General features: G+C 40.4%; 1 protein-coding gene across 2 annotated transcripts in view; it reads left to right on the top strand.

The window, feature by feature from the left end:
* LOC127072947 (retinal homeobox protein Rx1-like) overlaps window positions 1-11,529 on the top strand; it is a 40,853-nt gene extending 29,324 nt beyond the window's left edge. For both annotated transcript variants that reach the window (XM_051013846.1, XM_051013844.1), the window contains 3 exons: window positions 7,754-7,851; window positions 8,377-8,555; window positions 9,021-11,529. In XM_051013846.1, the coding sequence (XP_050869803.1) occupies window positions 7,754-7,851; window positions 8,377-8,555; window positions 9,021-9,184 (441 nt within the window). In that variant the 3' untranslated portion in view covers window positions 9,185-11,529. The remainder of the gene's footprint in view (window positions 1-7,753; window positions 7,852-8,376; window positions 8,556-9,020) is intronic.
* The last annotated feature ends 3,471 nt before the right edge of the window (window positions 11,530-15,000 follow it).

The raw sequence follows: 15,000 nt of genomic DNA, 5'->3' as shown, positions 1-15,000 counted from the left end.
TCTGATAAAATAATAAGTAATAAAACTCCGATCGTTCTGTCGTCGTGTCTCGAGAAATAGCAAGAGAGAGAGAGAGAGAGAAAGAGAGAGAGAGAGATGGTAGTCCCTTTGAAAATTGCGCGAGTTATTAATTTTCCTAGTCCGTTCGATTAAACCCATTCGATTGCGAAGGCGAGGTTCGTTTGATCGAGATATCGTGCGACGCGGTCCTTTAACGAGTAACCGATGTCAAACGCAGTAAGGGACGTCGAGAAGAGAGAAAGAGAGAGAGAGAGAGAGAGCAAGCAACAGAGACAGAGACAGAGACAGAACAGAAAGAGAAAGAGAGAGAATGAGAGAAGGAGGAAGGGGTCCCAATGCTCGTTCGCGAGGGAATACACCGAATTCGAGATATATCCGGCACAAGCAACTATTAATTTGGTTCCCAGGAACGACGTAGGGAGAAGAAGAGACTGGGTGGGGTGAGTAAACGTGACCGACGAAAGTGGTATGAAGATATACGGAAGGATAGAGAGAGAAAGAGAGAAAGAGTAAAAAGAGAGAAAGAGACGAAGGGAAAAAAAAGAGGACAAGGAGAGAGAAAAAGAAAAAAAAATGCAAGACTGGGTGGGTGGTAAAGTGTAAGGGGGGGTCCAGGATATACGAAAGCCTTCGGGGCAACGGATTACTGTCTACGGCGCCTAGTTCCTTCTCTCTTTCTCGCGACGAACATACGAGAGAACGAAAAGCTCCAGGACTCGTCTATGTACTGTTGGCCTCTCCTGCGTGGCCCCGTGAAGTTAATAATCATCAAAAGTCACGGTGTTTGTCGAGGGCGGTCGCCCTTTGTGCATCCATGCGTGCTCCTGACGCTAATATGACTCCGGCTTCGGCTTTATTACGAGTTATTAGAGTTATTACTACATAGAACGAAGGACGAACGATCGAAAGGGGATTTTAACGGCGGTCTTCTTAATTTTTCTTCTTTTACAACGATATCATCCATCTTGATTTTTCACGACGCTCGGTCGATATCACGATTGATAGGAGGTACGACGATGAACTTAGGACAAGATAAATCGAAAAACAAATGTAAAAGAGATGAAAAAATAAGAGGAGAGAGAGAGAGAGAATAAGGAACCAAGCTGCAAACACATATTGCATTCTAAATAGCTTCCTAGACAAAGGACGCATTCAATCGTAGCCGATTCCGCCGTCGTTGGATTAACGCGTGAACACACACACACACATACATATATATATATATATTTATCATAGATTGTACGAACGTAGATGTGTATGTATTTCGGGGACTCTCGCGAGACAATGAATACGCGCTTGTCAAAATACACGAGAGGCCATAAGGCTAATTTGCCGAATTTCGAAACGCTGCCTCATTCACGCGACCAACCACCCCCACGAATTTCGACCCTTCTTGTCGTCTCTCACCTCAACCAAGGGTGATGGAGATCGGAAGAGATTGTTTTTTCTTTTTCTTTTTTCTTTTCTTTTCTTTTCTTTTTTTTTTTATGTGTACTTCACGACCGCATTGTGGTCACGCTCCTTTTCGTGGAGACAAACGTCAAACAACGATGAGGATGATTCTTTTATTTCTTCTCGTTTAGAAACGAAAATGATTCAAAAGGAAAATAAATGATTTGTCAAATTAATTGAGAAAAAGAGATTCGCCAAAATGAGTACATATATATATATACATTTTTGTTTTTCTTCGTCCAGAGACACGTACGATTCTTCGTTCATATCCTTGTTCGATGTATAGCAGTCACCGTTTAGTCACATTGTAAAAGTGAAATCGCCTCGTGTTTGGGATGTTATTTGTAGCACATTAGTATTGTATCGAAGTACTGCAGGGCGTTGGAGTGTTTAAGGGCGATTACACGCAACGACAGGGGTGGCTTTATTGGAGGAGGTTGCCAGTGATTCTCATCCGAGTGTTAACATCATTCCGAATATACTACAACAAGATTTATCTTTTAAACGCTTATAGACATATTTCGTTTTTTCAAACAATACAGGATATTACCGGTGTCGGAAAATTTCCAAACTAAACACGTAAAACGTCGATCGATCGCCATTACGCCATTCGCTCGGTTGTTTCTCTAACGATAATCGGACGTCTCATGGATTGGACCATAGGAAATCGATTTAGCTCCTGAAGTTTGATGCAACGCAAATCAAGTTCGAATTAGCCGCAGTGCGGATAGATTCCTGCTGGTCTCTCTCTCTCTCTCTTTCTCTCTTGTTGAAAGACGAGAATCGGTGATTCTTGAAGGAGAAATGAGAACGACTGCTTAGGATTGAATTTGTCCGACAGTTTGACATGGCACACGGGTCAGAGGGGTGAAGGGTAAAATAGTATAGACGAGAGGAAGAGAGGACAGAGAGGTGGGAAAGGGGGAAAGGAGGGGGAGAGAAAGAGAGAGAGAGGGGGGGGACATAAAAAGCACGGCGAATAATAGACTCCAACCCTCTCCAAACATCTCCCTTCTCTCCGCTATGCGAGCCACGGTCATGGGTGCCCTGGACCGGAATCTAGGCTTATATTCGAAACGTGTGCCGCCCTTTTCCTTACTTCTCCGACCCCTCTTCTATCCAGTACTCTTCTCTAGTAATAGATCAACGATAGTCCTTTGATAGACTTGTAATACATCCGAAAGAAAAATAACCCTGTGTTCGACATTTTGTTTCTCATCGTGAACGATCTCTACCCTCGTTCCATCCACTTATAATTCGTTCCCACAAAGCTGTAAATTTCATTTTGGTATTTATTAAGAATATTCTAAATCTCATTGTATTTATTAAGAAAATTCTTCGTTTAGCAATCGGATAACTTTTGGAAAATTAAATGATTATTCTACACCGGCGGAATATCGTTAAAAATCGAAATCCTTCAGACAATAAAAAAAAAAGAAAAAAAATGAAGAAAGAAAGAAATAAATAAAAGGAAAGAAAAAATATGTCTAGGAATAACTCAGTCGGTTTTGTCTGCCTGAAGACGACCGATACCGAAATGGATACTATTTATAACTTAAGTGAAAATAAGCAACCCTTTTTTTTATTCTCAAGTAAGTATTATAAATACTTACCCACTTACGTACCTACCTACCGTAAAGATACGTAGTCTTGTTGAACGAACAATGAACGAAATCTGTTAATACTTTGGGATGTCAACAATGAGTCCGTTCTAGCGTGACTACCTCGAATACCTTTTTACTGGCGCTAATCCGAATTCGACGAGTGGTTGCCACCGAAACATAAAGAGATCGTTCTCCTGGAAGGATATCTGCCTGTAAAGGAGACAACGATCAGATGTGACGAGTGAAGAGGAGGGGATAAATAGATACGTCTCTCTCTCTCTCTCTCTCTCTCTCTCTCTCTCTCTCTCTATATATATATATATATATATATATATATATATATATATATATATATACGTGTATATACATGTACGCACAGCTACGTACGCATATTCACATAGAAAAAAAATAAAAAGGAAAAAAAAATATCGAAAGATGGTGGAAAAGTGATTTTTTGACGCGATATCGGCGCCATTGTTGCGTCGAGTGCTCGTCACCGTATGTCACGAGGAAGAACATCAGCGAAAGCTGTTACGCAGCCGCCGGAACGACGTTAACGTCGATACTTTGTCGCTAACAACCTTCTCTCTCACTCTCTCTTTCTTTCTCTCTCTTTCTCTCTCTTTCTCTCTGTCTCTTTCACATACATCCACGCAGATATACACGCATGCATGCACACGAACACACTCGTTCACTCACTCACTCACTCATTCACTCTTTTTTACTCGTACTCTATCGAAAAGTTCAACTTCCGACTGGACGTTCCCCAGGAAAATTTCGTATGACGCAGCATCACCGAATCGTACCAATACCTATCTGATTTTTAAACTTTTATGGATTTAACAGAAAAAAAAAAAAAGGAAAGAAATATACCGAACGACGTACGTTTAAATAATAATCCGTAAAAATAAAGATACCGATTTTACTAGAGAAATTTTAACGGGCTAAAGCAAGTTTGCATTTACGTATTTCTGTTAAAAGAAATATGTACCATGATCTATGATCACTGGTTTATGAATTTTTTGATCGACGAGTCGCGTTATTAAAAATATTTCCGTCCTACGAATACACCTATGTACGTTTTCGAAGAGAAGATGGGAGATAGCAGATATCATTCTTGTTCTAATTTTTTTTTTTTGTCGTTTTCTTACGAGGCTATAACTACGTCGAACTCTTCAAATTTGTAAAAAAAAAAGAAAAAAAAAAATAGAAATTGCGATTCAGTCAACAAATTTCTGTAATGCAGACAGAAAAAGAAAGAGAGAAAGAGAGAGATAACAAACATTGCAAATATTTTCGTGCAATTTCTTTTCTTCTTTTTTTTTTTTTTACTCCCTACCAATTTTCTTTCCTACCTTTCGAAATAGCTAACTATAATATACGTGGAATAATTCTTTCACGGAAATTCGCGGTAAAAGAGGCCGGATAATATCTGTAAAAGTTCTGTCTAGTGTTTTCCTAACGTCGAAAATCGAAAATAAAGGAAAAGTTTGATAAAGTACTTAGTTTTAAACGAATGGAACGAGCCGTATAAACGACGAGCGCGCGTAAAGGACGAGCTTTTTATTCGTTGATCGCGCTCTCCTTTATTTCTTTCGTGATGGCAACGCGCCACGGGAACACAACGTGCAATTTTAATCCCGGAATTACTTCCATTTTATTCCAATTTTCTTGCATTTAAACCGTCTAAGCGAGTTTACTTTCGCAATATCATTGCCGTGGAGCGTTGCCGTGAAGAGGATGGGGGAGTAAAGAAGAAGAAGAAGAAGAAGAAGAAGAAGATGAAGAAGATGAAGAAGAAGAGAAGGAGGAGAAGAAGAAAGAGAAGGAGAAGAAGAAGGAGAAAGAAGAAGAAGAAGGAGGAGGAGGAGGAGGAGGAGGAGGAGGAGAGATTGGAATAAGGCGAAGAAGGGAGGCGAGTCATGCTCGAAGGTGGAACATTGAGGGAGAGAGAGAGAGAGAGAGAGATAGAGAGAGAGAGGGAAAGAAAAGAGAGTGGGAGGAGAAGGTTGGAAGTACCTACTCTAATAAATTTACGACCTAAAAAGGTTAAGCCGCGTTAGCCCTGTTCTTTATATTTCCGCGAGAGAGAAGAGAGAAGGAACGTTGTTCCGGCCGGCAAGCAAGCAGGCAGACAAGGAAGCAGGCAGGCAGGCAGGCAGGCAGGCACGAGTCAACGAGAGAAAGAGAGAGAGAGAGAGAGAGTAAGATGGAGATAAATGAGAGAGGAGGAGGAGAAGAGAGGTAAAAGATATATAAGAGGTACGAAGGGAAATTCGCTTATTTTCTCATCATTTCAACGTAGCATCTTGTCCATGACCTTTTCCTCATCTACAGGGCCAGGAAAGAAAATTGCTTCTCCGCTCCTTCGAAGGAAAATATCGTCCTGATAAGAGACCGGGAATACTTCGATATCCATCTAACCAACCAACCAACCAACCAAGAAACACTCGTCCTCGTGTTACACTTTTACTATTTCGAAATATTCGAGATATTAATATTTCCGACGTTATATAAATCTATCGATGGTCGATTTAAATTCTATTATTAATCGTTAATTTTCCGTTCGAAAAGCGATATTACGTTCAATGCCGGATCTTAAAGTCGAGAAGACATCTTTAAGGGAGATTCTCTCGTGGATAAAAGAGAATTCAGGCAGTTGGAGAGCAGCCAAGAAGTTAACAAGGTCGGATGTTAAATTGCGACGGGCCGTTCCACGCTCTACGGATGAAATTTATTTTCGCGATGATTCGAAAGTGAGAGAGAGAGAGAGAGAGAGAAGAAAGAAAAAAAAAGGATAAAAAAAAGAAGAATATTTAGAATTAGCTTGCTCATTAATACATTTTCATTTCCTCGAGGGTCGTAGGAAAAACAAAAAAAGTTCAACGATAAAGCCCAATTACTTCGTCGTTACTCTTCTAGAGAAGTTGAACGAGATGCAACCAACACTTAAATCGAAATTCCATCGCGTCAGTTAACTCTCTCTCTCTCTCTCTCTCTCTCTCTCTCTCTCTCTCTCTCTCTCTCTCTCTTCTCTCTCTGTCTCTTTCTATCTATCTATCTACCTGTCTATCTATCTATCTATCTATCTATCTATCTATCTATCTATCTATCTCTGTCTTCCCTTAACGAGCATACCGCAGGATTGGTGGTGAGCTTGATAGAGTTCAATAAAGAAAGAAGAAAAGTGAAAGAGAGAGAAAGAGAGAAAGAGAGAAAAAGAGAAAGAGAGAACTTTAATTTCTGTTCGGCTGGTCCAACGAATTGGAGTCGAAGCGACAAAGCGACAAAAGCGCGAAAGGATGTAGCCTTGGTGGAATCATTCACGAAACGATCGACCACCATGGATCGAGCCAACCAACCGTTGATGAATCTCTTTCTCTCTCTCTCTCTCTTTCTTCGTCATCTCACCGTCTTTCCTTTCCCTTTCTCATCTCGTTCTCTCTGTAAATTCGTCACACGAACAGGCGCAATAGGCACCATCGTCGTCTCCGTGTCTCCGTAACCATTGAATAATTCATAAGAGTGAGAAGGCAACAGCCGATAAGCATCGGCTCTTAACGCGATAGACTTTAGCGGGCTGCCAACAGCAGCCATGTTACAATAAAGAGATCAACATGGCCGTCCTACTAGCTCCTTACCCCCACCATCTTCCTTCTCCCTTTCCTTCTACTTCTTCTTTTTTCTTCTTCTTTTCCTTTCTTCTTCTTTTTCTTTATCTTTTTCTTTTTCTTTTTCTTTTGCTTCTTACTTGGCCAATCATTTCTCTCTCTCTCTCTCTTTCTTTATACACACACACACACACACATATATATATACACATATACATATATCTTTTTCGCACTCACCCGGTCCATCTCAGAACACCGTCACGTCGTTCACTTTCGATTTCGCCCTAAGGGCTCGTTACCCTCTTGATGCCGAAGAACGAAGGGTGGACCCCTTACGACGGCCTCCTTTTCTTATCCAGAACCACTTCCAGGGGTGGACCGCCCCGCCCAGAGACATTTCTCTAACCCTCCTTTTCGAACGAGTGCGCCAGCGCACTTCTCTATATGTGTTCTGTGCGTATTCGTCTATGTGTATCTCTCTCTCTCTCTCTCTCTCTCTCTCTCTCTCTCCTCTCTTTCTCTCTCTCGTTCTCTCTGTATGTATGTATATACGCGCGCGCAGCGTGCCAGAAAGAGAACCTTAACAGCCACTTTTCTCGCCCTCGATCGGGACCACAGCTCGCCAAAGGAACTCCATTTTCGCCGACCCCTCTTTCTTTCCCTCTCTCTCTTTCTCTTTCTCTTTCTCTCACTCTCACTCTCTCTTTCTCTCTCGCACTCACGTTCTACTTAGCAGGGAATTTGTCAGTTGACCGCTCCCACAGAACGTAAAAACAGGCTGAATCGCCAGCCCTCTTTCAACAGGAGGGGAACTAACTTTATCCGTACTACTACTACTACTACTACTACTACTACTACTCTACTAGTACGCTGCTACTACTATTACCACTACACTCGACTCCGACTCTTGACTTTCTTTCTTGACACTTTCAGATGAGATTTCATTGAACGACGTGAGTTTTTTAATTAAAAAGAGAAGAGAGGAGAAGGGAAGGTTCCACGTTTTCGACGAAATATATCTTTCTTTTAAATCTTCTCCTTCGTTTCTTCTTGTTCGTTTTACAGGTGTGGTTTCAAAACAGACGAGCCAAGTGGCGTAGACAAGAGAAAATGGAGGCTGCCAGGCTCGGTCTAAGCGAATATCATCACGCCGCTAACATGAGGTATGCTTTAAAACTGATTTTACTTTATTATAGATTTTAAAATTGAGAAATTTTAGTCGAGAATTTTCGTAGTCAATGTATATATATATATATATATATATATATATATATATATATATAATAATGGAAGATTCATTCATCGTAGTGTCAATTAATCCTTTTCGACGTAATCACGAAGCAGCTTGAAATATTCTGAAAATAAAAATGAAAGAAATAAATTGGCGATGCATTTTTGTATCTGGCCGTAAATAAAGTTGTATAAATTAGTTGAAGCGAGAAAGCTGAAATTCCCCTGAGGGAGATATCAATTAAACGATGGACGATAATAAAACCTGCCATAACAAATTGTCTTCGCGAGTTTCTTATCGATCTCTCACGAGTTTAACGACTTTTGAGTTAATTAGAGATATAAACTGGCAAATACATTTGATACTACGATTATATTCGCCGAAGTCACGAAAGTAACGTGACCGAGTTCTTAGTTAGAAACGTTCATCATAAATATCCATGGTTTCTGTTTGTTAGAAACGTCGGTGGAACGACTCTTGGATTGCCAGGGGATCCTTGGCTCGCACCACCAGGACTTTTGAGCGCGCTACCAGGATTCCTGGCCGCACCGCACACGGGATATCCAAGTTATTTAACGTCCCCGAGACGATTGCCCTCTCCTCCTAACGTTGCCGCTGTGGCTAATGCGGTCCCAGGTACGTCGAACCTATCGAGACACACTTGCTATCGAGTCCGAGCAAATTCGTCCGCATCGGATTTCGATTGGAACGGTTTTAACTGGGAAATACCTCCTTTTATATTTTCTCTTGATAAATCCAATCCCAAAAATACTGTACGAACGAATAAAGTAACATCTTTCGACGTAAAAGATTGATCTTTCGAACGAAACGATATTCGTAAACTGTTCATTATAAGCCAGTTGTAAGCCAACTTGCTCTTGTATCTCAATCGGAAAATCTATTTACCTATCTGTCCGCAAAAAAGGAAGAAACAAAGAGAATATAAAAGAAAAGGAAAAGAAGACACGAAAGTAGCAAAAAAATAAAAAAAAAGATCGATGTAAGAACGTCGAGAGATGCGCTTAAAAAAATAATGTTAAATTGTAAAGCTAATTCGATATGTGATAAGTCAGATAGAAAGAAAATTTCGATTGTCTTCAGGAACATTGGGAGGTGGAATGCCAAGCATAGGAGGGGGTAGTCATGTTCAACCACCACCTCCGAGTCCACCGGGTCACGACCCTCGTACGACCAGCATCCAAGCGTTAAGAATGCGAGCCAAGGAACACGTCGAAAGCATCACCAAGGGACTTCAAATGGTCTGAAGTTTAACTTACGACTCGAGAAGATAACCGAATGTCCCATGCACGGCTGATGGCGAATTCATCCTTGCCTTTGTCGTCGATTACGAGGAATGGAGACTACTACGATTGACGATTTTAACATCGGAATTTTTCACTGATCGTGCAGCTTCCATCTTCTTGGTTCTATTATACGTTGACGAATGAACTTTTTTGGATCTTCGAGAAGGGCCCGAAAGCTCGAACAAAATCGTTCTCCTCGTTTCGAAAGAACTATATCCGAGAAATGTAAAGAAGTTAGTACCTGCTTTCGTTGCGTTCGTCGAAAAAGATCCTGACGTGATGGTGCGCCGATCGACGAAGTAATTCGGAGTTAATTCAAACGAAAAACAAAAGTAAAAAAAGCAAAGGGAAAAAAGGAAAAAATATTTATATATATATATATTTAAATATATATATATATATATATATAAAAGGAAAGAGAAAAAAATACAAACGAACAACCAAGAAAAAATAAAAAAAGAAGGAAAGCGAAAGAAGATTACGAGTAGTGTTCTACGATTGACATTATTTTCCAAGTAATGACTTATCTATTCGAATGAGACAGTCAGGTATGTTGTATCGTTCCCACGATGATGTGCAATATCAATGAGAGAGAGAGAGAGGGGGGGGGGGGGAGAGGACCTTTCGATAGATTTCATTCATACGCGTTTTATAACTCATAACTATAAATGTGATCTTAGAAAGGTGGGTGCGCGCATATAAGTATGTAATGAATCGATTAGAGGGACTTTTTCGAAACGAAAGAGAAAAAAATGAAAGAATAGAAAAAAAAAGAAAAGAAGAAAAATCGTGGAAATTACGAAAGTTTCGAAGGTACGACGGAAAAGGAGAAACTGTTGTTGTTTTTGCTGTTATCGTTGTTTCTTTTTTTTTATTTTCTTTCTTTGTTTCCTTCTTCTTCTTCTTTTTGTTTTCTTCTTCTTTTTTTTTTTAAATTATTTTTTCTCGACGGAAGGAAGAAAGAAAAGTGAAAAAAATATGTTTCCGTTCCCTCGCAGGATCATTTGAAGTCGGTGAAGTGTTTTCTGTGACAATCATACTTAAAACGTGTAATGCGTGTACAACGCGTGTATCCATGATCAAATGTTTATACACGTGGGTGCGTTTGCGTGTGTGCGTGCCTGCGTACGTCCGTATGTCTGTGTGTATGTGTGTGTGTGAGAGAGAGTGTGCGTAAGAAAATAACAGATCGAATACGAACACTCACGTGAATTGTATTTCTACTTTTATTTTAAAAGGAACTTAAAAAAAAAGTATGATAATTAGGTACCCATGAACGTACCTAATTATTTCTCGTCGAATTTGAACTTTCAATATTAAATCGATGTTTAATTCGATTTGACGGATCTCACTCGTCGCATGTTTGCAATTGCAATTCGACATTATTCGAAAATAAAATTTTCGAATAGATCGAAACGTCGATTCTCGATAATGTGGATCGAAAAGTCAGTCGCTCTTCTTGTAATGGTAAATAAAAGAAAAGAATTCTTCCGGTCGTGTAATTTTAGGCTGCCAGACCGTATCTCGCGCGCGTATCGGTTCGTCGTTTTCTAGGCGGCGAACGTTTCGAGAAGAGAAAAAGAGAAAAAGAGAAAACGACAAAAAAAAAGTGAAAAAAATGTAAGAAAGAAAGAAAGAAAGAAAGAAAAGAAATAAGAAGATTAGAAATATCTCTTTGTAGCGCATAGATTCGAAAGGAACAAATAAAGTACGAAGAAGAACGGATTGGTGGAATAACATTTTGACATAAACAATATTCTGCAGTATTAGTACTATAAGGGAAAATAAATAAATAAACAAATAAGTAAATAAAATAAATGAATAAAATAAATAAATAAATAAATAAATAAATAAATAAATAAATAAATGAATAAATGAATAAATAAAAAAGAAGGATTGTGCATATTAAGCGTAGAGCTTAATTAAAAGGAATGTAAATTCGAGAGAAGCTTTTGAAAAGGAGATCGATCGTACGAAAACCAAACGAGTTCGATTCGTAGTTGTTTCGATTTTTCATTTTTTTTGCTCTTATCTTTTTTTTCTTAGTCTTTTCTATTTTTAAAGATCTCTCTTGAAAGATGATCGATCGCATGGGTAATCGATCGATCTCTATCTCTACGCGTCCGATGATCATCAACGTAGATAAACTAAACCCACCCATTCCTGAAAACGTCTGTTTGTATATATTACCTGCTCTCGTGATAAAATAAAAATTTGATGTACATATTTAATCATATTCAACGTCGTTCGATCAAGATCCCTTTACCGTAATAAAGGTGCAAGCGATTTCTCGCAGTAAACCCATCCAACGAGATATAAGATAGACGTCTTATACGAATATAACACCACGAACATCCCCCTTATCCCTTTGTTAATAACAATTGTTATTTTTTTATTTATAATCAACCTATATATCGTTTTAGACTTTCGAGGCCGATGAAAAAACGGTAGGACTATTTTAAGCAACTGTAAGTAATCAGTTTGAAAGAATCCTTTCTTTTTCCCTTCTTTTTTCATATATGTATACGTGTATGTGTTTTCTCGATCAAACGATAAACTCGAAAAGTTTCGATAGAAATTTCAAAGTCCATCGTCGTTGATATCAAGATCGCGATTCAAAATCGGTGATTCGTAAGCGCGTTCGCTTCTGGTTAACGATCGGAGGGCATCGTCTTTCGTATAGAGAAAAAGGAAAAAGAAAGAGAAAAAAATAGAGAAGAAAAACGAAAACAAAAAAAAAGAAAAGAGAAAACAAAAGAAAAGGAAAAGGAAAAAGAAGACGCGATAGCGTTAGAGCGTGAAAGGATTCGACGTTAACAGCACCAACAACGACTGGTCGGTGGAACAATGGGGGTGCTGAATGGTCCCTGAACGATTAGGTATTCCAATCGACGCGTTTAGGGGTCGCTGTGAAGTGCGCCAAGGGTAGGAGGTAGGAAGGGCTGGCTGGCTGGCTAAGAGGGCGCCAGAACTCACCCAATAAAATGGTAATTCCTGTTTGCCAAAGTTAACCATGCGAGCGAGCCTGGAGATTCGAGTCCATGCGTACTCCCTAACTCCAAAGACTAATAATACCGAGGCCAAAGTGCTGCCGACGGTGATATAGTTTGACGGAAGGAACCTTCGGGAAAACGTTGCGAACTTGAAACGATTGGTAAAGACCGATCGAAAGCTTTCAACGAACTTTGCTAAACTTTTTCTCTTAGATTTCCTAACTTCACGGAAAATGATTTTTCTCGAAGGTGTATTTTCAGAGAAGGAAAAAGTCTATTGATCTAAAACGATAGGAATAGGAATAGGAATAGGAATAGGAAATATGAAATATGAAATAGGGAATAGGAATAGTATAGGGAGGTAATGGATCGATCTAACGAGATATATTAAAGAAAGAAAGAAAGAAAGAGGAAAAAAGGGTAGAAAAAATTACGAAAAAAAACAGAAATGGTAATACAGATATATCGAACTTTTAATTCGTCGGCCTTCGTCGGAGGACGGTGCGTTGTTAACGTTTGATAAACGAAAAATTTCAAGTAATACTGGTCGCTTGTAAAACGGTGAAATGCTAGAGGTAGATACATATATCGTTCGACGTTAATCAAGGCTCCATGAATAAAATCCATCGGAGCGCGATGGTCAACGGCGTTTTACGATCAATTTGACCGAATTAGCCGGTCGTTAACATGCATATCAGCTTAAACGCCGAGTATCGAGATTGAAGGTGACACACGAGCAGTTAAGGCTCGAAATTGGCACGGAAATAGTGACTTTATTAAATTTGTTTTGGCCTGGAGGAGGAGGAGGAGGAGGAGGAAGAGGAGGAGGACGAGGAAGAGGAGGAGAAGGAGAAGGAGGAAGAGAAGGAGAAGGAGGAGGAAAAGGACGAGGAGGATGAGGAGAAAGAGAAGGGAAGGGGGGAGAAAGGACGAGATGCCGGAGAGAAGGATCTTCTACCTCTGGACGAAATATCTGTCTAATATCGCTGCTCGCCTAACTTTATTGCCCCGACAAAGTAAAGAACCAGCGAAGGACTCGAATAAGCTGGCTCCGAGAGCAACGAGATCAATGAAACTCCGAAGCAACCGAGCGGAATCCGCAAACAGTGGTAACAGTGGGAATTCGTCGAACCGCTTGAGAATATACTTTAACTTCTCTCTCTCTCTCTTTCTCTCTCTCTCTCTCTCTCTCTCTCTCTCTCTCTCTCTCTCTCTCTCTCTCTCTCTCTCTCTCTCTCTGTCTTGCGTCTTACATACACGATTTAACGACGCGAATATTCATTAAACGTTTGCGCATCATCTAAACTACGTCGTACGAAGTCTCTCGAACGAAAACCACCCCTCTTTCCATCGACTCCTTGTGTTCCTAACACATTCTCGAAGAGAGAGTTACGAAGTGTGAATCCACCCCCACTCAAGCCCTCTCTTCCCACCTCCGAAATCTCCTACCAAGAAGAATCTTTTCGATTTAAGGAAGGAAAAAAAACAAAGCAAAAGAAACAACAAAAAAAAGAGAGCAAACAGAAATAAAAAGAAAAAAGAAAATTAAGAAAAAGAAAATTCTTTCGCGTTCCTTTGTATTTTCATTCTCGATCGACTCGTTTCTTTGGTCTCGAGAAAAAGCATTGAAGCACGAGGAGAGTGATAAAACGATGGGAAAGACATCATCCCTCCTTCTTCTACCCCTTCGAGGCACCGTCAAGCCACAACTTCCCCCTCTTCTGTCCACCCCTTTAATTCTCTTCTACGTAGCATCGTCAGCAGCGCATTAGAGATCGCGCAAAAGCACGATGGTAGAGGTAGGTAGAGAAAGACATAGATAGATAGAGATAAATAAAGAGGGATAGAGAGAGAGAAAGAGAGAGATAGAGATAGAGAAAGAGAGAGAGAGAGAGAGAGAGAGAGGGCGCGAGTCGATTCGTCTGTTTAGCATTATTAATTAGAGAGCGGCCAAAGTCGTACTAAGTTGGCGAGTACATAAGCAGAAATAATATTTGCACGGGCGTTCATTAGACGTGGCAGCAGACGTAGATGGCGCCACAAACGCGCGGCCGGATTCTCATTAAAATAACCGTGCGTCTCTCCGTGCACCCTCTCTCATCGCCGGAGACACCCCACCACCACCACCATCACCACCATCGTCATCGCTACTCGCTTCTTTCAGGAGGAAACGCGAACGGCAGGTTTCTCTCTTGTGCTGATAAAGAAGACGGTAAAAAATAAAATGGCTGACGGCGGTGGCCGGAGAAAGAGAGACAAGAAATAAAAACGGTGGGAGAGAGTTGAGGACAAAGTGGACGAGGATGGTCGTCCGTCTTTCTTTTTACTCTTCCTCTCTCTCTCTCTCTCTCTCTCTCTCTCTCTCTCTCTTTCTCTCTCTCTCTATCTATCTATCTATCTATCTATCTCTCTCTCTTCCTCTCCGTCTCTCTCTTTTACTACCCCGTTTTTCTCGTTAGATATAAAGTAGAACGAGGACCTGGTAGCCGGCGGGATGTTAGTTAGAGAGACAGAGAAAGAGAGCAAAAGAGAGAAAGATAGAGAGAGAGAGAGAGAGAGAGAGAGAGAGAGACAGAGAGAGAAAGAAAGAGAGAGAAAGTGAGATAGAAAAAGTATCGGGAAAAACGGGCTGGTAAGTGGAGAGGCAGGGCACCGAGTTACGAGGTAGTTTATCTACCTCTAGGTAAGTTAAATGAAAGTCGCGGTTACCCCCTAACGCGAAAATACGCTTGGGGAAAATTTCGTTTTTTCAGGCTGATTAATGTAATAGGTACCTCCGTGGCG

The sequence above is a fragment of the Vespula vulgaris genome, chromosome 2, assembly GCF_905475345.1.
Source record: "Vespula vulgaris chromosome 2, iyVesVulg1.1, whole genome shotgun sequence".
NCBI lineage: Eukaryota > Metazoa > Arthropoda > Insecta > Hymenoptera > Vespidae > Vespula > Vespula vulgaris.
This window is presented reverse-complemented; position numbering and strand designations above follow the sequence as displayed.